The sequence below is a fragment of the Morone saxatilis genome, unplaced genomic scaffold (genome assembly GCF_004916995.1).
Source record: "Morone saxatilis isolate NCDOM2014 unplaced genomic scaffold, NCSU_SB_2.0 Contig15, whole genome shotgun sequence".
In the NCBI taxonomy this organism is placed as follows: domain Eukaryota; kingdom Metazoa; phylum Chordata; class Actinopteri; family Moronidae; genus Morone; species Morone saxatilis.
In genome coordinates this window covers 349,326-372,532 of record NW_023339707.1, presented here as the reverse complement: position 1 = coordinate 372,532, position 23,207 = coordinate 349,326, and the positions used below count along the sequence as shown (strand labels likewise).

The 23,207-nt window shown below is 36.7% G+C and overlaps 1 protein-coding gene across 1 annotated transcript in view; it reads left to right on the top strand.

Annotated features, from left to right (window-relative positions):
* Positions 1 to 5,426: 5,426 nt before the first annotated feature.
* foxp3b (forkhead box P3b) overlaps positions 5,427 to 23,207 on the top strand; it is a 23,038-nt gene continuing 5,257 nt past the window's right edge. The window contains exons 1-6 of the mRNA XM_035657140.1: positions 5,427 to 5,526; positions 17,958 to 18,121; positions 18,435 to 18,525; positions 18,856 to 19,021; positions 21,739 to 21,831; positions 22,661 to 22,748. Coding sequence (XP_035513033.1) covers positions 17,960 to 18,121; positions 18,435 to 18,525; positions 18,856 to 19,021; positions 21,739 to 21,831; positions 22,661 to 22,748 — 600 coding nt within the window. The 5' untranslated portion in view covers positions 5,427 to 5,526; positions 17,958 to 17,959. The remainder of the gene's footprint in view (positions 5,527 to 17,957; positions 18,122 to 18,434; positions 18,526 to 18,855; positions 19,022 to 21,738; positions 21,832 to 22,660; positions 22,749 to 23,207) is intronic.

The window sequence follows — 23,207 nt, the reverse complement described above, 5'->3', positions numbered from 1 at the left end:
AATAAAATGACGTATACTCTATATGACAACAGAACAATGTGACCTTAGAGAAGAAAAAGGAAACCAAGATCTTTAGCTCAGTGTATTTTTAAAGAAAGAAATTCCATTCAGGTAGTAGCTTGTAGAGCATTTTCACAGCTGAAAGGCAGAACCTGCACTGCACTGTGATGTTGTTTCCTTTTCTGCTTTAAATGAATGAAAAAATAATGGTGAAATTTAAAACCAGTGAAAGCATTTTTTTCTCCAGAGGCCATGATAATGAATTGTAAGTAAAAGATTAGTTATGGTTTCACTAAGACCAGACTGCTGTTGTGAGACCTGTGAAGTGTTGTGCATGGTAATAAATCATTCATTTTTACTAAATTACATAATTTTCTGTAACTGTAATGGATTTCAGTTACCCTTTTGTTGTATCCTGATTATGTCATTCTTATCTGTCTTTAGATTATGTTTTATGCAGTGTTTTTGAAACACTTTATTTATGTAATGTGGCAGCCTCATGAGGAGGGAGGTGGTTAGGGTGGGTGGGGGGTGTACAAAGTTTAGGACTGTCACACTACAGTCCAGAGTTTCACAATCTATGATCTGATTTAAATGACATTGGCAAGACAGGAGCAGATAAAAAAAATAAAAATAAAATTTGGTTCATAGTTTTGTTTATCACAACTGACTGCATGCGTGGAATTGATGCATCAAAGCAATGGCAAACACTGTTGTTATCCCGCTCAGCACAGCAATGTTTAAAAATGATTCAGTGATATTTAAGTTTAGTAATAAGCTTTGACACGTGCTAATTCAAGTGTGTAAGGATGGCATTTTTAAGGTAGGAATTTGGCTCTTTGCATATTGATGCAAAAGCAGTTGTTAAATATTGCATAAGGCAAAAAATGGAATCTTTAAATGTAACTATAAAGCCTTCCATCAAATTTGCTACTGCATCTGCTGCATCTGATGTGCATAATTGAATTGAATTTGTAGCTGTTGTAATATACAGAAGAAACACATGCAGGAAAAAAAGAGGTGCACAAAAAGGTGCAACATGAAGTCCTGAAAACACAGGTTACCTAATAAGGTTAATAATAATGGCAAAACTTTCAAAAGGAAATCGAGATTCGAAAGGACTCAGGCTTCCGTTATGCCTCAGTGGCATTCTGTTAGGTGAGATGACCTTTGACAACACAAAAAATAACCTCAGAACAAGCTGTTTACACCTGTTAGAATGTCATACAGCATGTTACTGGGCTTCCCCGCCGCTTGCTGCTATAATGCTTCCTCTTCAAAAAATGTATTGGTGTACCATTTGAGGTTGTTGATACTGAAAATGTCTGAGATGATGGGTTTACACAGAACAATCATTCTGACAGCAGGAAATTATTTTCTGTGGCCTTTAAAACATAAATGAGACATTCATTATTGAAAAGCATCTAAAAACAAATACTTTACAGAAAGCTTTAAATCTGGTATTTCTCCGTGTTTTAATTGCCAAGCCTCGTTATGGTTTTACTAGTTTCATCACTACTGGTGGAAGTTAACTGTATCGCTGATATGTATTATAAATGCACAGCACACACACAATAATACATTAAAATCTGTAAGCACTGCACTGTACTGTACTTAACTGCTGAGATCTGGGAACATGTGGACATTGCTTTAAAGAGGTGGGGTGGTGCAACAAACACGAGCAGTCAGATGATCTAAGATTATGATTTACTACAACTTTTTGAAACCTCATTTAATCACTGAGATAAGAGAGTAATAAAAAAAGATTCAGTCATATACAAGCACATATAAACATCATCAGAAACACACACACATCTCTAAAAACATGAAAAGTTTACATTCCTCTCATGGGATGACACTTTCAAGTTTTAATGTCATATGTAAATCATTCCATTTATATGGTTGATAGTAATGAAAAGCAGTCTGACCAAGTTTAGTATTTACTGGTGGGGTAAATACTAAATAAAGTGCTACTTTCTTATATATTACACAGTGATGAGTGCAATATTTATCTCCTGAAATTTCTGGATGTGCCCACCTTTAAAGTCTGGATGGATGGCTCAGTCAATCACAGGACTTTAAAACAGGAGACCACTGTTAATGGTAAGTAATGTATGTAAGTTCACTACGTAATGCAGTAAGTTTTATTCATGTGCTTAAGTTTCGTCAAGTGCGTAATGTAACTTACGATCTACCAATCTATTTACTAATCCCAGCGAAGTAGTTCTTCTGGCTAAACCTAACCAAATTGTGACCGTTTCATAATGTTAACCACGCAATCTTAATTTTGAGTCTTACCATTCCTCCGAAGAAGTAGAGATGTTGCAATCGCAACAATTAATGCAAATTCAACCAATTCTCATGAATCCTGCACAATTTTGCACCAAACTTGCTTCCTTTTTTCTAGTTGCGAAGACACAGACCATACAGACAGATGCAGATGTCTTACATTTACCCTGTATGTCCAAACAGTTAGAGTTTATTCTCACTGGAACAAGCCTTTGCCTTTGATTCTTAATAAATTATACAAAAAAACATTAAAAAAACTGTAGTGAAAACAAACATTTTAGGCCGCAACAATCCACCAAAAAGCCTGCAAAATCCTAAAAGGATTGTCTAACCAGGCAACACTTGTTTATTATTGCTTGACTGTAGAGAAATGATCCAAAATACATCTTCTAAAATGATCTTATGGTCTAATGATCTGATGTTTATGACCTTTATAAAGGTAGGACTTTTTGCGGGGCTGTTATATAGACTGCAGTTTCTTTTTTTCTTTTTTTTTTACTTTAAGTGGATATAAATAGTGTAAATTTGCAAAGATGTATACCAACCTCAGAATTGCGGTTGCTTTTGGCATTATTTAAACCACAGAAGGACCTGATGTAAAAAAAAAAGCAGACAAAAGTCTGTTTTCTGCATTTTTGACTTTCATTATAAAATGTCATCGACACTGGCAGAGGTTGACCTCTAATGAAACATATACTCCTCCCCAGTCTGAGTAGAATCAGCTGAGTAAGCCCTCACATCCCGCACCTTTGTGAAGGAAGAAGTGAATCATTGGCATATCGACAATATGATTTTCACTCTGAATCACATCATTTACAGTACACTTGCAGGTCAAATGACCTCGTCAGCGAGAATCAAAGTAGAATTGTCACCTCATCATCCTGTGCTTGTGGGATCAGAAAGTACAGTCATTAAATTCTTTCTCTCACTGTTCACACGAAAACACAGTGAAATACAGTTGGCCAATGTACTCAACATGGAAGCTACTTCCGAGCTGCAAAAATGATGCACTGTTTCCAGCTTACATCACTTATGTTTGACAGTTTCTCAAAACTTAAGCCAAACAAATTAAGCAGCTAAAGAGTTCAGATTGAATTAGTTAGTGAGCATTTACTGTCTGTATGGTTGAAAAACTTATTTCCCACACTATCTTCAAAATTGTCAGGAGTTCAGAAAAATGGGATCACATTCAGCTTGAAATGAACACAAGGCAGAAAAAAAACACACAGAGGAAAATGTATGGTTTGGGAAAAAGCAGTAATTTAGAGTATACTCAACTTACAGGGAGTCAGTGTCTTGCTCAAGGACACTTCGACATGCAGCAAGAGGAGCCAGGGATCGAACCGCCAACCTTCCGATTAGTGGATGACCAACTCTGCCTCTGAGCTGCTGTTTTATTTCATTGAACTTAAGTCACTTAGTCTAAAATGGAGCCATAACAGATCATTCAATGAATTTCGTTTTGTGAACACGTTATTTTTTAAATTAATCTTAATTAACATGTTAAATTTGACAGCATTTGACAACAAACAGCAAACAATTTTTTAGGTGTGGCAGCTGCCACCCAATGCCACCGCTCTAGATCCACCCCTGCTGCAGAACAGTGTAATACTGTGGTAGTAATGATAATGGAAAGTTGTTAAATTTAGTTCTGATTATGATTACATTTGCTAATGATTATTTCAGATGGTTGCCTGTTGTAGCATAGCAATTTTTATTTTTTTAATCAATATGCTCAATATATTCTGAATATATATATATATATAAATATATATATATTATAATTACTGCCCTGACACTGCTTAAATTGGTATGATGGTTCAGTATACAGTAGTTCAGTTTTATGGTTCTATTTAGGCAACTCAGAGCATAAATTTAGAGAAAGATGGCGGTCTTGGCTAACATCACAAAAGTCAGTGACTAAAGGAAATGTTTACTTCTTCGACATCTTTCTCTGATGAGAAAGAGCTTCAGAAAATGGAACCACATTTTCTTTTATAGAACAGAAAACTATTCACAGTGAACTCTGTGACAGAGAACGCACTACTGGCATTTTTCATTTTCAGCACTCACAAAAGCAATTTCCATTCACCTCCACTGTACTGGGCTGGTGATGTGTCAGTAGAAACTCAAATTTATTCCTACTAGAAGTAAGTTTAGACATTTTTTTGTAATTTTGGTGAAGCAACCCTTTAAAGGACCGTCACACACTAAATATGAACATGTGACTGTGACTGATGTCTGTAAGGCAGGAAAAAAAATATGTGGTTTAATTGATCTGAATAGTAAGAGAGACACATCTTTATTTGAAAAGCAGTAGAGAACAAATTTTGGTCTAGACCTGGTTTATATGAAACATGTCCTGAGATAACTTGTGTTACGATTTAGTGCCATACATATTTTTCTTTGAAGCATGTTTTATTCATGCTTCAAAGAAAGAGCCCATTTGAAGAAAAAGAGCAACACTTTAATTTTAATATCATAGATTTGGAAGGTTAGACTTAAGGTTAAGGTTAGATCACTTACTTCAATTAAAGGACCTGTTTACTGAAAGCACAGCATCACTGCTGATGAAAGAACATCTGTATTAATTAAGTACGTTAAACGCGTTCTCAGGTGGAAAAAGTCATTATTTCCCCAGGGCCCATATGAACTTTGGAACCAAGACAACTTTTTCATTATTTCTGCCTTGCTATAAAACACATATTTTTTCAGGTTGTCAAAGCGGTGTTTGGAAAGTGTAAAAGTTTTGGTTGCAGTTTTCTTGTTGTGTTTTGATTTGCTGAGGGCCAGTCTGCTTCTCTGGTATAAATACTGTGGATATCTCACAGCTTTAATGTGCCCTCTTCCTTTGAGACTGCCATCAAGTGAGTGTGTACCTTCATTCTAGTGTCAATACTAGCATCAACAGTTTTAAGACAAGATAGTAAGATAGTTTGACATCTAGATTTAAATGTTTCTTACAAACAACTGAACTAAAACTAAAAGAATAAATTCAAGCTTTCCAAAAATGCACACAATATATGTTTAGATCTTATTCTTAAGTACACCTGCTCTGTTTTCTTTTCAGTTTTTCTTCTTTTTTGCCTCTTTTCTCTTGTGTTTCGCACCTAAATTATGCAGTCTTGTTTTAGTTGCTGAAAACCATATTTCCTGTGGAAAACTCCCCCTGAATCATTTCAAAGCATCTCCCTCGAAGAAAAGGAAGACAGAGGCAAGCTGCACGAAGCTGATACGGTAAGCACAAATCTTAGTGTTTTACACCAAAACTTCAAATCCTATAACTGGGATCATTGCAGAGTGAAACAAGGAAAAAGACTTATTAAGAATATGTGGGATCACAGAATGTTTTGAGGGAAAGCAGTCAAGTGAGGGCAAGATAGTGAGGGCATACAGTGAGTGTGGTGTGGCGTGCGGTTGATACATGTCCAAATATTTCACATCAGCAACAGACAAAAGTACGCACAACAAAACAACAAAAGTAACCAAAATCAGGTTTAAGATTGTGATCTTAACAGTTTAACACACGGTAGCAGCAGATTTTCTTTTCTTTTAATGGAGTTTTGATCAAATTTAAGCAGCACAGATTTAGAAACTTCTGATAAATTCCTTTCACACATTTCCCCAAAATTATCATATGGAGCTCTTCTTAAATGAACTACAAATGTGATCTGTTTGATTGCAATTTTTCAGCTGTACGTCAAATTCTTGTGAATGCAGGAAACAGCAAAAGGACATCACTTTGTCAGACTATATAACACTCACCAAAAATCTAAAAACAAAAAAGCTAAAAGCTCTGTCTGGGTTTCATTCAAAATAAGTTAAGTTAAGATCAAACAATATCTGTCTGCCTATCTATCTATCTTATCTATCTTCTTATCTATTCTATCTATCTATCTATCTATCTATATCTATCTATCTATCTATCTATCTAAACACACAATATATCTATATTTAATACATTAAAATACAGTTTTATATCAGCAACATATCATCTGACTTGGAGTATCCAGCATTCAGCATCATCAGCAAGTCCAAGTCTCAGATTTGAAAGAAGCAAGTGATGCTGATATTGAATGTGAGAGAAGTCCTGAAGATAAATGTGTGAAAATAAATACAGAATTAGATATTTTTTGCCTCTAATCTTTATTTTTTTGAAACAAGGAAAAAAAAATACAGTAACACTTTATAATAAGGTACACATATTCACTGTTAACTAACTGCCTATTAGCATGCAATTTGGGCTCTTTACTAGTCATTATAAAACATTTATTAATGCCATATCCTGCATGACCATATTCTAAAACTATTTACTAAGAGTTTTCCCTCAATAACTTCCGAATTACTGCTTATTGATAGTAAGTAAGGAAGTGGTTGTTCATGAATAATACTTCTATCTATTCTTATGTAAAAACAACCAAAACTACAAGTGTTAATAGTGTCTGAATAACTCTAAATTAAGTCTTTCCCAGCTCAGAATGTGTTTCCCATTCCCAATTCCCCAAGTGGAACATGTTCAACTATTATACCATTAACTTAAAAAGTTGTAGTAATCTAGTAGTTGTAGAATATGGTTTTGCAAGATATGGCATTAATAAATTAATAAATTAATACAATACATTAATGGTGAATATGTGTACCTTGATATAAAGTGTTACCAAAACCTGGTTTTCAACTGGTGCTGAGGGTTCACAGGTAATATCAGCGATAACATATTAAAAATAAAGGCAAAATCTTCACTATTTTCCCATAAAATTTAATTTTGATCACATTTAGAAATGAAGTAAATGCTCTCCACTGGCTCAGGTATTGAGCTTACTTTCTATCATACGTATGGTCAAAGGATAAAAACTAGCAGTCCATTGGCAAGATTCTGGCAATGTGATACGTTTCACGATACAGGGGTTACGATTTAGTATATTGCAATATTTTGTGATACTGTAAAGCTAGGTAATATGTTTCAATTTTCTTATTTTTAAATCTAATTTGAGGAAAACTTTAATAGTATAAAGAACACATCACCTTATGCATAGAATCTGTATCTGTACACCACTGCTATCTAGCATTTGCGGGTTTAAACACAAAAATCAATAGTAATTTGAGAAACGATAAAATATCATAAAATAAAATACTGCAGTAATGTATTTTTAAATATTGTCTAACACCCTAAAAACATGCAGAATATAAATGAAAACAAACTCCACCTCTCGAAAAAAAAACACATTTTAATATAACACATATGAATTTACAGATCATGCTACCATAATATATTGAAAGAAAGCAATATTTTGAAAGCTGATATTAGTTTTATCTATATGTGTCCAGCACAATCATACAGATGGACAATATTAAAGGAAAAATATAAATACCGGTTGAAGAAACATTTCAAATCCAGATCCCTCATTACAGGATGCCATAGGTCACTGAACAGGTTGTTGTTGAGAATTATGTAAATCATATGACCATCACAGTCACTTGATATCAACCAAACTCAACACCTATGAGAGATTTTGCACCAATGTGTTAGACAGCACTCTCTGCCATTATCATCAAAAGCACTAAATAAAGGATCATACATTATGTTTATGTTTCCCTTTTATTTGTCACCCATCTGTAGGTCCAGCAAGTGTTTAGCCTAGCTTAGCACAAAGCCTGGTGATGATATTTTATGTGATATATATAACATTTCATTTAATTTTGGGCCAATTTAATTTGTTGATGCACTGTAGCTTGCAATACCAGTAAAAGAAGTGGAGAAATATTAATGGGGTGGCCAGAGGGTGGCATGGAGACTTTAAGCCAATTTAATCATAAACATATAGATATATCACATATATTACTATTTGCTTGGAAAAGCCCCCAAATGAAGATATTTGATCTCTCATTACTGTGGTACATTAGTAAAGCACTGAATAGAAATATCTAAAGGTTGCATTAGAAATCAATAATCTCAAATCTACAGACATTTTTTTACCTTTGAAAAACTATTGCTAAGCGACTGTTGCTACCTTCAAATACCAAATTTGATCTTGACCCTGCATCTAAAATGACAGAGCATTAAAAAAATTATCAAAAAATGAATGTGTTAAATGCCACCTGAATCCGACATACCGTTTAATACCGTCCCCCCTCGGATCCTGCAGATGCCTCACAATTCATTCATATTCATTTCAACAGTTGCGTTGTTGATGCAGTGGGGCTGATGTTTTGGTGGTTGTGTTTCTCTTTTCCTTTCTGGTTCTCTACATTCAACATGTATACCTCATTATAGTACACTGAATTTTTGTTTCGCTTCAATAACTGAAAATCAATTTTAAGCTACCAGCACACATCTGGTTATCATACAGATAAAGCAAAATGTCAGATTAAACACACTTTCCACACTGTAAGAGCGCATGCACACACACATACACACACACGTTGAAAAACACACACTCTGCTTTCATTTATGATTATGACTCATTTGTCCCCATTACCCTTTAGTATCACGCTCACTGCAATCCAGAGCAAAGTCAGCCGTGTGAGATGTGTTATTGTGCTGCTTGTATGCATTGTTAGAAATAATGCAGTGATGGCAGTTAAAGGACATAGAGGTGGGTTTTCCTGTGTAACACCTCAGGAAGCTTCTCTAAAAGCTGCAGCCATCTTCTCAGCAGAAATCAGGAAGTAGGGCTGCAGAGGTGAAGAGCAATGTCTTCAAATGTCTCAGTATCGCAATTGTGAGACATTCACCTTCTTACTTTCTCACTTTAACATTTCCTAAATAACAAGTGAAAAATTTACTTTTTGCTTTCCATTCTTTCTGTGTTATAGTTCGGTATTATTCACTCTTGTGTGAAACCACAAGCTGCATGTCATGTCATGTAGATGAAAACAAAAGATAAACTGGCAAATATAAAAGCAATAACAGCACAGTCTGTGTAGTTTTGATTCCAGATATGTAACGCTACAATTTGGAGGCCAAAAATGAAATAGTTTAAATCTGGTAGAAGCCTCACAGACCACACAGGCTTAATAAAGAGTCAGACATGTCTCAGTGCCACTTGGAGACTGTAAACTGCAATTACTGGATGGATTGTGTTGTTTAGTGTATAATCACCTGAAAAGAAATAGGAAAGCTCACCTGGTAGAGCTGGCACCCCATGTACTGAGGCTGAGTCCTTGCTGCAGTGGCCATGGGTTTAAATCTGACCTGCGGCCCTTTGCTGTGTGTCATTCCCTCTCTCTGACCCCCTTTCCTGTCTATCTTCTGCTATCACTATTAATTAACGGCAATAAAAGCCCAAATAATACATATAGATCATTTTTTTGTTACCTTAGAATGAAGCCCCACCATTATAGATCAGTAGAAATCCGGAGTGTAATAATAAAGAGTAGTACAGGATGCAACCTCAGGCTCAAGAAATGTTAGGAGCTGGATTGAGGGATGACCGTGATCATAAATTTAGGCTGCTGTAGATGCAATTGACCTTTTTCACTGTAGTTGTTCCATTAAGTGTAGCAGAGCTTTTCCAGTGAGCCAACATCTACAATAGCAGCACCCTAACCCTGTTTGACCTGAAACAGAACCTTAAATAGTATCATTACTAACACCTGTGTTTACTCTACTACTACCCTACTATAGACCTAGAAGGTCTATAGTTGTATTGATAGGCTGCATTCAGATCAATCTTTGCCCTTGCATTGTTTTAATGCAGGGCTGTTTTCGGTCTGAACATGCAGCCCCCTCTGTTCTGCTTGAAAGGTGTGTGAAGGGGATTTCAGATGCTGTTTGAAAAAGCCTTTAATGTTCTCCAAATATCTGACTAGTCAGTAAAGTCAGTCATGTCAAGACAAGTCAATTTTATTTATAAAGCCCGATATCAACATTTTTATACTTACTTATTATACTTAGACTTATTATACCATTTGTGGTATATCATTTTTACATATATATAAGCAGAATTTAATTATACAACCCTGTGTTGTAAAATGACAACACAAATTAAATTGCCTTGTATCACAAATCACAAAGTGGCCTCAAGGGGCTTTACAATCTGTACAGCATACACTCTCTGTATCTAGTATATTTTCAGGCTCTGTCCAATTTAGTTTGAGCGCTCTGTTGTCAGTGGGGTTGCTGTGGGTTGAACTGTTTTACAAAAAAGTTCCAACGTGTAACATTTAGGAGGATCTATTGGCAGAAATGGAATATAATACACATAATTATGTTTTCATTGGTGTAAAATCAGCTGAATATCAGAATTGCTGAGTATTTGTGACGCGAGGGAGTCACAATCTGTAACTACACCGCTAGATGCCACTAAATTCTACATACTGGTCCTTTAACTCTTGATCCTGGAAATATATGTAGGAAAAAAATAAATCAAGGTCCATATACTACACTTGTAATCACCCCTCTGGCTTCTACTAGTGAAGGCCATGAGATTTAGTTGAAAGCTCAGGAAAAGTCAAGTAAATCAACCTTGAGTTAAGTTATTTTTATTTTATTTTTTATTTCTTTATTAAGATTTTGAGTTGTCTGAAATCACAAATGAATTTTAACAGTAGAGGGAAACATGAAGTTGGTAATAACAGCTGTGGTTGTCACTGATGTTTGACATTACCTCAAGACCACAACATAGCCATCTCATTTTCTCCACATAACCAATGATGTTGTTGAGTTATTCACATCTCTATAAAGGAATGAAAGTCCCAAAGTAATGATCTAATGCTCTCATGAGGATGATCAACACTATCTTCTGATCTCTTTAAAGATGTCATGACAATAACATTCTGTGTGGGCCTACTTCCTCTTCCTCCTGTTATTTTAAATGCCTCTTGGTCTGAGTGCTGAGAGGAACAATGAAACCCACACTGATAGACATGCTAAAATACTGCGGAAAGCACAAGAGAGTTTTTAAAACTGGATTTCACTTCTGGTAATATAAAAGTCACACAATGTTTTGACCTTATTGCTATCAAAAGGAGTTTTGGTTTGGTTTACTGACATTCTAAAATTATTAGTTACATAATGAGAGCTCACCATCCATTAATCAAGATGGAGACAGCTTTTACTTGTTCAATCTGCCTTTTTTCAGTGATTTTTTTAGGTAACTTTAATAAATGAATTTAAATTTAATTTAGGCAAGGTTTATGTAAAACACTTTAATTCAGTGTAATATACTGAATTGCATTCATTTAATTTTGATACATTTTAAATGTTCATGTGCACTTTAGTGTATGTTAAGAATTTATAGCTCTTGATCAGCCTGTGAAAGTATAAATTCAGATTAGTAAAATTCAAATTTGGTACTTGGCATGCACATTTGCCCACACATTTTTAATTTTTTTTAATCAGACTGCAGCACTGCCTCCTGATACTGATAATATCAGTTCATGCATCATCTTCTTATAGGTGCAAAGGTCCTAATCCAAGTATCACAATATTAAAGTAAGGTAACTTGATTACTACAATACTTTTGGATTACCTCAACACCAAATATGTAAATAAAGAAAAGGGGAAATAAATATCAATAAGAAGTCTTGATGCAAGTGTATTCTATAAGACAACAGAACAATGTAACCTTAAAAAAGAAAATTAAAAATGTGTCTTTAAAGATAAACTGTTGTATGTTTTCCTGCTAAATAACCCCAATAATAAATATAAGTGTAACATTGTTTACATCAGTACAACTTTTGAATATCTTTCTGTAACTGTAATAGATTACAGATCAAAAAGGATTCCTTAAGACAAAATTGGGGGACCATGGTCTAATGTGCATGAAAAAGTGACATGAAAAAGTTTGGGAACCCCTGATCTAGCCTTTACCCCCTGGTACTTTGTTTGACATTTCATGACCCTGGTACTCCACTGGACAACCAGATGGAGGGAGGGAGAGAGGTCAGCGTGGCCTATACCCACGATGAGTGCCCATTTTCTGGCTGTTCTCCTGTGTCCTCACCCCTCTAGATGTGGAGATGTGGGCAAAAAAAAAGTCCTTGAGTCAGCTCATATACGTATATACATCTAATGGCTAACTGACCTAACTAGCTAACGGTAGCTACACTTAGCAGCAGTTAGCTGTTACTTAGGTGATATGCTGCCCCCTATTTGTTTGGTGTATAAATTCAAGAGGTCGCCAAATCTTACATATTGCCCCTTTAAACAAATCAATCAATCAAAAGGTAAAAATGAAAATAAAAAATGTGATTCAAGATTTAATTTATAATCGCCATTTCAATGTGGGTACTAATAATTTTCTTTGGTGACCGCACATAAAAAATAGTTTATATATGTATAAATGTATAATATATGTATTGGAGTGTTAAAATACAGTTAAACCACAGCAAATATATTGTTATAACGATGGCTATTGCTATTTGAATAATTAACCCTTAAACACTTGCTTGAGAAATTTTAGATCAAAGAAATGAAAACAAGAATCTCCTACACATTTATCTGAGACTATCAATGTGATTGGGATGTGTGATTTGAGATATGGGAGTAAGTGAGTAATAAACTCGATAGTAGTACCAGTATGAGGCATCTGCGACTTTCCACACTGTAATGTGGCTGATTACAATATCCAAACAGGAAATAGCTCTTTGAAGCCACTTGTGGTGGACAGATGTTGACTCAGAAAACCAATCAAACATCGCAAAAATCAGTGTGCAGTGTTGTGACTAAAGCTCTCCTCACTTAAGAAAACAGACGAAGGGACTTTGATGAGCTTCTTCTTCTAGGGAAGATAGAGTCGAGAAGGAAAGCCAAAATGAGAGATGACAGTGAGAAGCCACAAACATTTTTTAGTGCTCTCACTTTCTACTGAATTCCTGTTTCTGTGGGAGTACATTTGCATAAATGCACATATGGTATTGGCTGTCAGGTTTATTGTATAGGTGCACGCTTCCCTACAAATCTCTGATGTGACAGTGAGATAGCTGAAAGAAAGGGCCCCACTCTTTACATAATACGTTATTTACACAATGGCAGGAATTATTACTTGCTTTATGTCATCAGCTTTCATATAAGGCTCTGTGGGCATACATTGAAGTACTTTCTTTGTTTTCTCTAAAGTGCATTTTTACCGTCTGTTTCTGTGCAAAGCAAACTGAAACTTTGAACAGGGTCGAGTCTCTCTCTTGTCTGTTTCATCTTGTTTTCGTCTTTTATGTTGTTTATATCATGTTACGTCTGTCATGCATGACATGCACTGGATTTGTTGTTTGGAAGGCGTGCAATGATGCAAAAAAATAAATACTCAAGTAAAGTACAGATAACTGAAAAAAACTATTTACAGTAAAAAAAAGGGCATTTGCAAGAATCCTGAACAACAACCAATCAGAGCCAAGAAAGACAGTTGGTTCTTGAGTCTCATGCCCAGCGTCAGTATTTGATGCCCTGGGAATGAGACACATTACAGTCAGCAACTACACTGCTACACGCCACTAAATCCTAAACACTGGACCTTTAAAGCTCCCACAGGTAGGGTTTTTTGTCACATTTTCTTTCACTGTATCCTGACAGTAGTATATGAGACAGATAATCTGTGAAAAAAATCTGGTTCCTCTGGCTCCTCCTAGTGCTCCTAATAGTATTTGCAATAATCCATTGGGCTGAATGAGAACAACCAATCAGAACCAAGAATAATAGTTGATTGTTGAGTCTTAATTGTTCCCGGGGCATCAAATACAGAGGTTTTGGGGCCCTTGGGAATGAGATACAACAATCAACTATCTTCGAGCCTGCATCTTTATATCTTTCTCTGCTCTGGGTGGTTGTTTCCGTTCAGGCCCGGTGTATTCTTGCAAATGCCATTAGGAGTGCTAGAACGAGTCAAATGAATCAGATTTTTTTCACATTTTTCTGTTTCATGTACTACTGTCAGGAGGTAAAAATTTCAGCAAATATGACAAAAAGTTATTTTGTATAAAAATTACCTAATGCACCTTTAATAGTAATATTGTACATACTATTTGAATGGTGAAATTTTGATCTCTACTACTTCTTCTCCCTCTGTCAATGGAGAAAACATTTATTGAAACTTCTCATACAACTTCACTACTATCCATATGTTCCAAACAGTCATCCTTTCAGCAAAATGCAGCTGAATATACTGCTTCCACTGAAGGGCAATGCATGTTTGGAACATATGGACAGTAGTGAAGTTGTATGAAAAGTTTAAATAAATGTTTTGATGCTTTTTATCAACCATGAATTCGCCATTGGAATACAATGTAACTGACCACAGTCTTGTCTTTGTGAAGGACAACAAACTTTTAAATGTACAAAGCATGAGAGTGCTTGATACTCCAAAGATGGAGCATATGGCGTCTTGGAAGAATCTGAGTATCATATAATGAAGCTCTACTCCAGGAAAGATATTATCCAGGCATCTTCGACAAACACAAGTCCCAGTGGTTTCAGGTGACATATCACCGTGCTGCACAAAAGTAGAGCAGTTTCATCTCCCACTCACTGTGTAGACTGTGTGGTGATGCTATCAGTGTGTGTGTCAGTGCACCTGTGAACAACACAGCCTCCCTGTCAGAAGGTCTGGTACAGGAAATGTTTTGAACCACTAAAAACAGTGAATGCTGGATGCTGATTGGCTGCAGAGTGTGCATTATTTTCAGATAACCGCAAAGCTCTGATATGTTCTAACTTATTCCCCATGTCTGGAGGGCTTCAGCTATATGTAGGAGCAAAAAAATGATGTGTAGACATTGAGTTTTCTAATATTGAAAAAAAGAAATTAATGAAAGACAATAAATTCATTGAGAAAAATAACATTATTTGTGAGCAGAAATGGATATATCAATCTCTGGATTTAGTTAATTCATGCTCTCAAATAAATAATTAATTGGTACAAATTAACAATTGACATAACTCTTGACTTACCTTATTGAGGTCCTCAAATTAATTAGTTAATTCATTATTTAGTTAATGTGTAAGAATAAATAAAGATGTGCAAACAAATTAATGAATACAGCATTTCTATATAATTACTAATTTTGTGCTCTCAAATAGTTTGTGCAAAAAGTGAGAGAACATAAAGTGAAACAATCATTGACATTTAAAGCTTTAATACTTAACATTCCCTCAGGAGACCTTCTAAAAACAGTAGCTCTATGTTCTATATGTAGTTTAGCTGTATTCTTCCATTATCCTAAATGTTTCCAACAATGTTCAAACTTATATATAATAAATAAACGTTATATCCCCTTTGTGCATGCATCAGTGTTGTGGTTGTCTGCCAGAAACTGTTCAAACTGGCTGGTTTTTTATGACTTTTTATCCAGTTTGAAGCCACATTTTTTACCAACCACTGTTTAGATCTTGCTGCTTTTTAATTTTTAATTTCATTTGATTTAATTTTAAATGTTTGAAGGATTTTAGTCATTGGACGTGACGTCTGGATCTTAAGTTATCAGAGAAACAAGCTGAGCTAACGTTAACAGCTCGGTTTGCAGCCTTTCCGGGAAGTCCTTTGTCTGGACGTCCTTTGTCTTCCCAACTGCATGGGAGAAACAGTCATTTGTTTTTTCTTTAAGGTGGAACTGCTTTATTCAGTGTTTTTAGTGGTTTTAATCAGTGGGTCTGTTTGTTTTGGAGAGGAGGAGACCTCTGTGGATAACTGGGCTCCCAGTCGAAACCTCCTGAACAATGAACACTGCAGGAATCCTAACAGGGAGAAGCTGACTGCAATGATAGTTTATGGTGAAATTTATGAAAGTTTGAACTTCCTTCTTGCTACACACAAAGACAATTATATGCAGTTATTTCTATACATATATACATACATGTATACAGCCAAGAAATAGTTCTAAAATGTCTGGTTGAATGTAAACAGCAGCAACCAGATAGTGATGATAATATGGTTTCATCTTCACATAAAATGAAATCCTCTTTGACTGCATTTGAGCACCAAGCATCATCAGTTTGTCATTTCTGAACACAGTCTAAGTATTTAATGAGCATGTCAGTCATTTGAGAGTGCAATAATGCAAGAGCATAAATTAGTAATTCATCAACACAAATTATTATTTGAGAGCAAATTTATTAAATGAATGCATATAAATTACTCATTTTTGCTCCATGACACCTGCAGGGTTCGGAACTTATATGATATGTTTGTATGTAACAAACATGACTCATCCTAAGTCCCACCTTTTTCTGCTCTGTGCTCCAATAACAGATGAGCAAGCCTCAGTTTAAACCTTGACCAACTTCCTCCTTTCCTGTACTTAAATATACTATGTGCTAGGCGAATCTATGTTGAGAAGACAATAACATTTGTTAAGTTAGTTATAACATGCATAAAATGGAAACACTAGTACAAACACCTCTAAATTCCACTTAGGTACAGTACTTAATTAAGTGCTTAATTGTTCACATCAATGATTTATGAAAGTACTAAGCATAAGTATAGAAACTGAACATTACAGAATATCAGTTACAGTGGTGTAAGTGTTTTCTTCTGGACCTGATTCAGTCTGACAGACTGTGAAACATCATAAAAATCTTCCATCTGAGTGCAGATGGTGTGTAGGAGTTTGGTATTTACCCATATGATTCTTTTTCCTATTCACCTGTCACCCAAAACTACTTAAAGCACAAAACAATCCTTTACAGTAATACGATCTCTTGAATAATTACATTGCAGTTTGGGGGGTCAGCTTAGTAACATCACCTGAGGGTTCTTCTGTTGAGAGGAGTTTTCACAATCTTTGCTTTTCAAGATCTTCCTGTTGCTGATTTTTAGTAGTTGCTTTCTTAAGATAAGATAAGATAAGATATTTCTTTAATAGTCCCACAATGGGGAAATTCCAATTTTCTTCTTTATTCTTGAGCTTAGAAGAGCACAGGAAAAAAAAATCCTGTATAGATAAATGTGCAGAAGTACAAGTTTAAAACCTTCTAAACCTTTATTACTAGGCCAGCAGCTGCCTGCAAACAGCAGGCTACCACTTTCTAATAAGGCTCCTTTTTTGAAGGCTTATAAGTTGTAACTAATGCCTTTATTATTGGTTATATAAAACCCTTACTAGTGTTTTATATAGCAGTTACAAACCAGTAAAAAGAACAACCATTGGGTGGCTGAGTTGCGAAAAAACTGATGACTTATTTCTAAAGAGCTGCAGAAAACATGTCATATCAACACCTACAACTCATTACAGACTGGATGAGTAAAACCCTAACACATAACTGCAGACTATTAGGTTAAGTTATTAATGGGCATTTATTTATTAATCAAGAAACTATTTCACATATTTACTGTATTCAGTTATCAGGTGTGGGGGGAAAAAATTACGCATTTTGTAGAACAAATTAATAAAAGAGAGAAAGACTTTCTAAAAAGAAATAAGAAAAAGGAAACATGATATGAATGAAACATTATGTCACACAACAAATGAATACCAGTATGAATGTTTGTTCACTGTAACGTTAGTTGTTTTTTAGAGACTTAAAGCTTGTCAGTGTTTCACTGTAGGGACATGAAAGGTATATCTAAATATTTGTTATGCTAACTCTGATATTTTACATTTCAGCAGTAAACATTACTCATGTGTGAGCTTGGAATTTGTGTGTGTTTTTACTTCCATAAATAATAAATTAATGAGAAACTTTGGGACACAACCTTAAAGTCCCTAGTGAAAGGTTAATGTCTCTCCCGTCACTGCAGAGATGTCCAGCGAGAGTACGAGATGTGGACAGCACAAAGCTCAACCACAACGTGACAAGATCAAACAGCTGGAAGAGTTACGCCCTCCTCCTCCGCCTCCTCTTTCTCCTCCTCCTCCTCCTCAGGCCAGGGATGCAGTGTCACCGCCTGCCTCAGGAAGTCAGGTAACCTGGGTATCTCCGGGGTTGAAGGTGGGGGTATAAGAAGGGTTCAAAATCTCATTGTGCTCAAGTACTCATTATTTAGAATGCCAGTGGAATTTAATGTGTTTTCAACACAAATCAACTTTTTAAGGAATATGATCGATCGATAGTATATGTCAATAGTATCAATAGTTGAATGTAGTTAGGAGAGTTAGGTGAATGAACTTGGAACACTTGTACACAATAAGTAAGAGAAGTTAAGGATAAACTGACAAATCATTTTATTGCATGATACCCAATGACTGTAGTTGACAGTGTCTTTTATTCCTCCCAGTATTGGAGCAGTATTGTGGGCACTAAGCAGAAGCAACAGAGACCATCAGTGCTGCGTCAAGTTTCCCAAACAGCTTCCAGACGACAACACGGTATGAACTTCAGTGTCGACATCATTATTCTACATGTCAATCATTTTATGTGTGTTGTGATTTTTAGGCATGTTTCCTTTGTATTGTTTTCCAGTGTGCACAAATGTTAGCTGTAATATAAAGTATGCAACAGAGCATCAGAGACACAGGGATTTTTGCGTTTTTGCTTGATGTTATGTCTGTTTTCTTAATGAATGAATTAACTGAATAAGGATTTTAAGATCATTCTCTACCTGTCTCCCTGTGTAGGAGAGTATCTGCAGTGCATATTTTGTTGCATGTATTTACTACAGATCAAAGGCCTATGCTTTCTTTCCCTACTGCATCCAGAAAATATTGCAGCAGTCTCTATTTGCAAAGAAGAGGGGGATGCAGGCCGTCTTCCCCAGTCTTCTGCGCCACACATGGGCTCCTCTCCCAGGCAAAGCCATCACTACTTCTTCCCCTTGAGGAGAGATGGTCCAAAGAGTTCCATTGAGGCCAGACTACATGATGGGTGAGTTTCTCACATTTCCACTAAATGACCAGTTATGCAAATAATTAGTTTAATCATTTGCTGTATAATCCTATACTAAAAGTATGTATGCATACTAAAAATTAAGTTCCCTTATTTGGTTATGGAACAGCAGAATGGAGCTGGAGGAGTCACAGAAGTTTTCCCATCCAGTCTACATGTGTGGTGTGGTCTTTTGGGCTTATGATTATATCCCCTGGGTTGTCTGGTAGTGGGTTTTGTGGGAGTATGGAAATGGGCCTTTCAGGCCTTGGATATTCGGACAGAGAGCTATGTTTGTAACATCATCAGAAGGTCAAAGGCTTTCTCAGTGGGTGTCGGGCCCCACCATGGTTGTGGACAGAACGGACACATTGACAGAATGCATCAAAGCCCAGGTCAGAATTGAGATGGTTCTTTGGCACAGGGTGGGGGAAATGAGTGCCAGCAACTGTACTCTGCTGGAAAATAGTATAAAGTCGCAGCAGTGAAAGTATGTTGGGTTCTCTGAGCTCTGTTCTCGATTTACTGGTCAATCTACATTACTACTCCCATCTATGATCATGAACTTTGGGTAGTTACCAAAAAATGAAATCAGAGGTAAAAGCATTCAAGAGAGTTTCCCTTGCCGGGTGCTCACCCTTAGGGACAGGAAGGGGAGCTTAGAGATCCAGAGGAAGCCTGGAGGAGAACATTTTGCATTGAAAGGAGTCAGTTGAGGTTCCTCCTGGATTCAATTCACATTTTATTTGTATGCCCAATTCATAACAGAAGTTATCTCAGGACACTTTTCATAGAGCAGGTCTTAGACCGAACTCTTTATAACATTATTTACAGAGACCCAACAGTACCAAACCATGGAGCAACGCACCTGGCGACAAGGCAAGGAAAAACTGCCTTTTACACAGGAGAAACCTGGATGCCTCACTGTGTGCTTTTCAAGGCACGTCCAACATTGTAGGAGGTCCCACAGCAGATCTATAACTGCTGGAGAATTATGCATACCCAACTCGGCCTGGGAACATATCAAGATCCCCCAGCAAGAGAATGATTGGTGTGGCTAGGGAGATGGGACATAATGGGCTACCTTGCCTCAGTTTGCTGGCCAGTGCAAACCCAGACCAGATAGTGAAGTGACATTGTGGTTCTATAATGTATATTTCTTCACAACTCCACCTTTATTAGGTGTTTCCTAGACTACACAGACATATTATAAGGTGCCTGGAGGTGCCCACAGGGAGCTTTATCTGAAAGAAGACTTGCAAGTTTGATGCCCAGACTAGTGGTTTTACTTCAAGCCCCTCCTGGATATGCATCCCTTACGCCTGTCCCTAAGGTTTAGGTTAAATCTTGGCATGAATAATATCTTCTCATTCTTCAGCAGGACATGTTTAAGAACAATTCCCCTAGGGGATTCAATAAAGGTATATCATTCTTTCTTCTTCTTCTTCTCTTTCTTCTTCTTTCTTTGTGTTTATGGTCAAGACAACAACAATAAATAAAAATAAAAAAAAAACAACACGTAGAGATTGCAACAAGAAAATCCAATCAATCAATCAAATCAATAATCAGTTGGTAAAACCGACCTGTGCTTTCTAGTCTTCCGACCAACGTCAAGCGCCTTTTCACTACGTGCCACATTCACCGCTTTCACACACATTCACACAGCGATGCAAAGTCCATCGAACAGAAACTAACTCATTCATACACATTCACACACCGATGCTATGCATCGGGAGCAAATTTGGGGTTCAGTGTCTTGCTCAAAGGATACTTCGACATGTGGCGGAGAGCCGGGGAATCGAACCAACAACCTTCCGATTGGGGGACGACCAGCTCTGCCTCTGAGCCACAGCCGCCCTACAACCATAGACTGTAATTATAGTCTGTGACGTCACCCATAGGTTTGTGAACTGTTGTGTGGTCAGCTCTGGCAGTCCTGACTCTGCCAGCTCCCAGCTAATCCAAAAATGGGCAAAGCTGCCTGTAGCATCTGTCTAGGGCACCCACCTGTCACTCAACGTAGAGACACCCTAAATTATTCATAACTTCAAGCCTTAATATAATTTAAACAGGTGAGTTATATAAAAATTCACCTCTGTACAGTTGTCATGAACGGAGAAATTAGCTTCAGAGACCAACAGCGTTTTTTGTACCAGGCTGTAAACATATTTATTTCTGCTGTAACGTTGGGCCTTAAAATGGGACCTTATGAAGACTGACTCACTTCTGGAGCAAGCCTCAAGTGGCTATTAGGGGAACTGCAGGTTTTTTTAATTCTGTGTTGGCTTCATTTGCAGCCACAGAGGTTGCTGCTTGGTTACAACCCAATGCTTATGTCAACAGGTGAGTCGGTTCAACACAGATTGAGAGATAAATTAAGAGCACCTTCACCATAGCAGCTGAGTACAAGTACAGACCGAGGAGATGCTTCAACTGTAGTTACTCTGAGACTGGGTGTACAACACACTATTTTCCAGCACAGTGCCATGGCCTCAGACATGACATTTGTTTGTGAATTTGCCTGAAAAACCACCAATACAGCCTATACAAAGCTTGTATATCTTACCTTTCCAAATTACAATTGCTAACAGTCAACTTCCTCAATAGATGATAGAAACAAGTAGCTTTAAGTCAAAGGTCATACCACACTTTAAATCTGAAAGTACTTTCAGTTATATGATATCATGATATCACTGAGACATCTCTGTTCCCTGCAGCATCCCTGAGGGGACCAGTGCTTTGTTTGTGAGTGGCCTCTGCCGCTGGCCTGGCTGTGATGCAATGTTTGAAGATTTCGCTAGTTTCCTAAGGTAAGTAGACTGCTGAGTACTACATTCATTGACAGTTGTGGAATTTTTGGGAATGGTTATTTTCAGACTTCAGGAGGTACGGATTACTGATAAACCATTCTTAAGTTCATATCTGTTATGTAATAATAAGGGTATTATTTCCCTTTTTAAAGGAACAATTTCAGGATATATGCTTATGCTTATATTAGCCATGCGAAGATTGACAGTACTGAATGCAGTGCTCAATGTGTTTCAGATGAAAAGTGCTCTAGCATTTCTGTGGACAGAATCCACTTATCTGTTAAAAAGGCTTTTATTATACTGTATTTATCAAAGGAAAACTCAGCGCAGAAAGACAGGGCTGACAGCAGCAGAAACTCTCTCTGTGTGGACACTACAGGTGTGTGAGCCGCAGCAATTCAGCAAAGCAGCCAGAGGGAGACACTGTATCTCTGGAAATTAAGATGCACCTAAAGCTACTGATGATGAGGAATTTGCTTTTGTGACATTTATGAATCGGATCATGTAAAAGTAGAATCAGAATCAAATTTCCAACTTTGGAAACCAGAAGATCTCAAAAGCCACTCACTTTCCTGGAAAAGGTATGCTTTCAGCTGTCATGTAGGTATCTCTGGTCAGGTATTGCGGAGATGACTAGTTAGGGGAAGGGCTAAGGTTGAGTTCTGGTTAAGGTGAAGAGACACATGGATCTTTTAGTGAACAAAACAACATAGCACTGGTCCTGTCTCTGTGCTGCACACAAAACAGTGAGAGCTTCTCATCTAATTTTGTGTTGATTTGGGGCAAGCACGTGTATTTCCTAAAAACTTTGTCCTATTTTGTCTTCTAGGCATCTCCATTCTGAACACAGTCATGGTGACAGGAGCATTGCTCAGTGGAAGGTCCAACAAGACATTGTTCAGTGCATGGAGAGTCAGGTGGGAAAAAGAGAACCCTAGGTCTACAAAAAGATCATAACTACTGAACTATACAGTAGAAATACCAAATGCAGACATACTCCAGTAAAAGCAGTGGCACTGAGAATTTTTCAATTCCCGTTAAAATAATACTTTATAATATTAAGCTTGAAAGGTGTTAGGAAATAAGCAAATTTACCAAAATGTTGAACTACTGCCTAAAGGACCAGTGTGTAAGATTTAGTGACATCTAGTGGTGAGATTGCATATTCATAAAAAAAAAAGAAAAGCTAGAGCCAGTGTTTGGTTTGTCCGTTCTGGGTTACTGTAGAAACATGGCAGTTCAACATGGCGGCCTCCGTAAAAGAGGACATATAAGATGGATAGAAAATAAATCATCCTAAATGGACTTTTCACATTTTCATTCTATCTCACATTGTTGAAGATAACAATAATTGTTTTACTGATTGATGTTCTTGT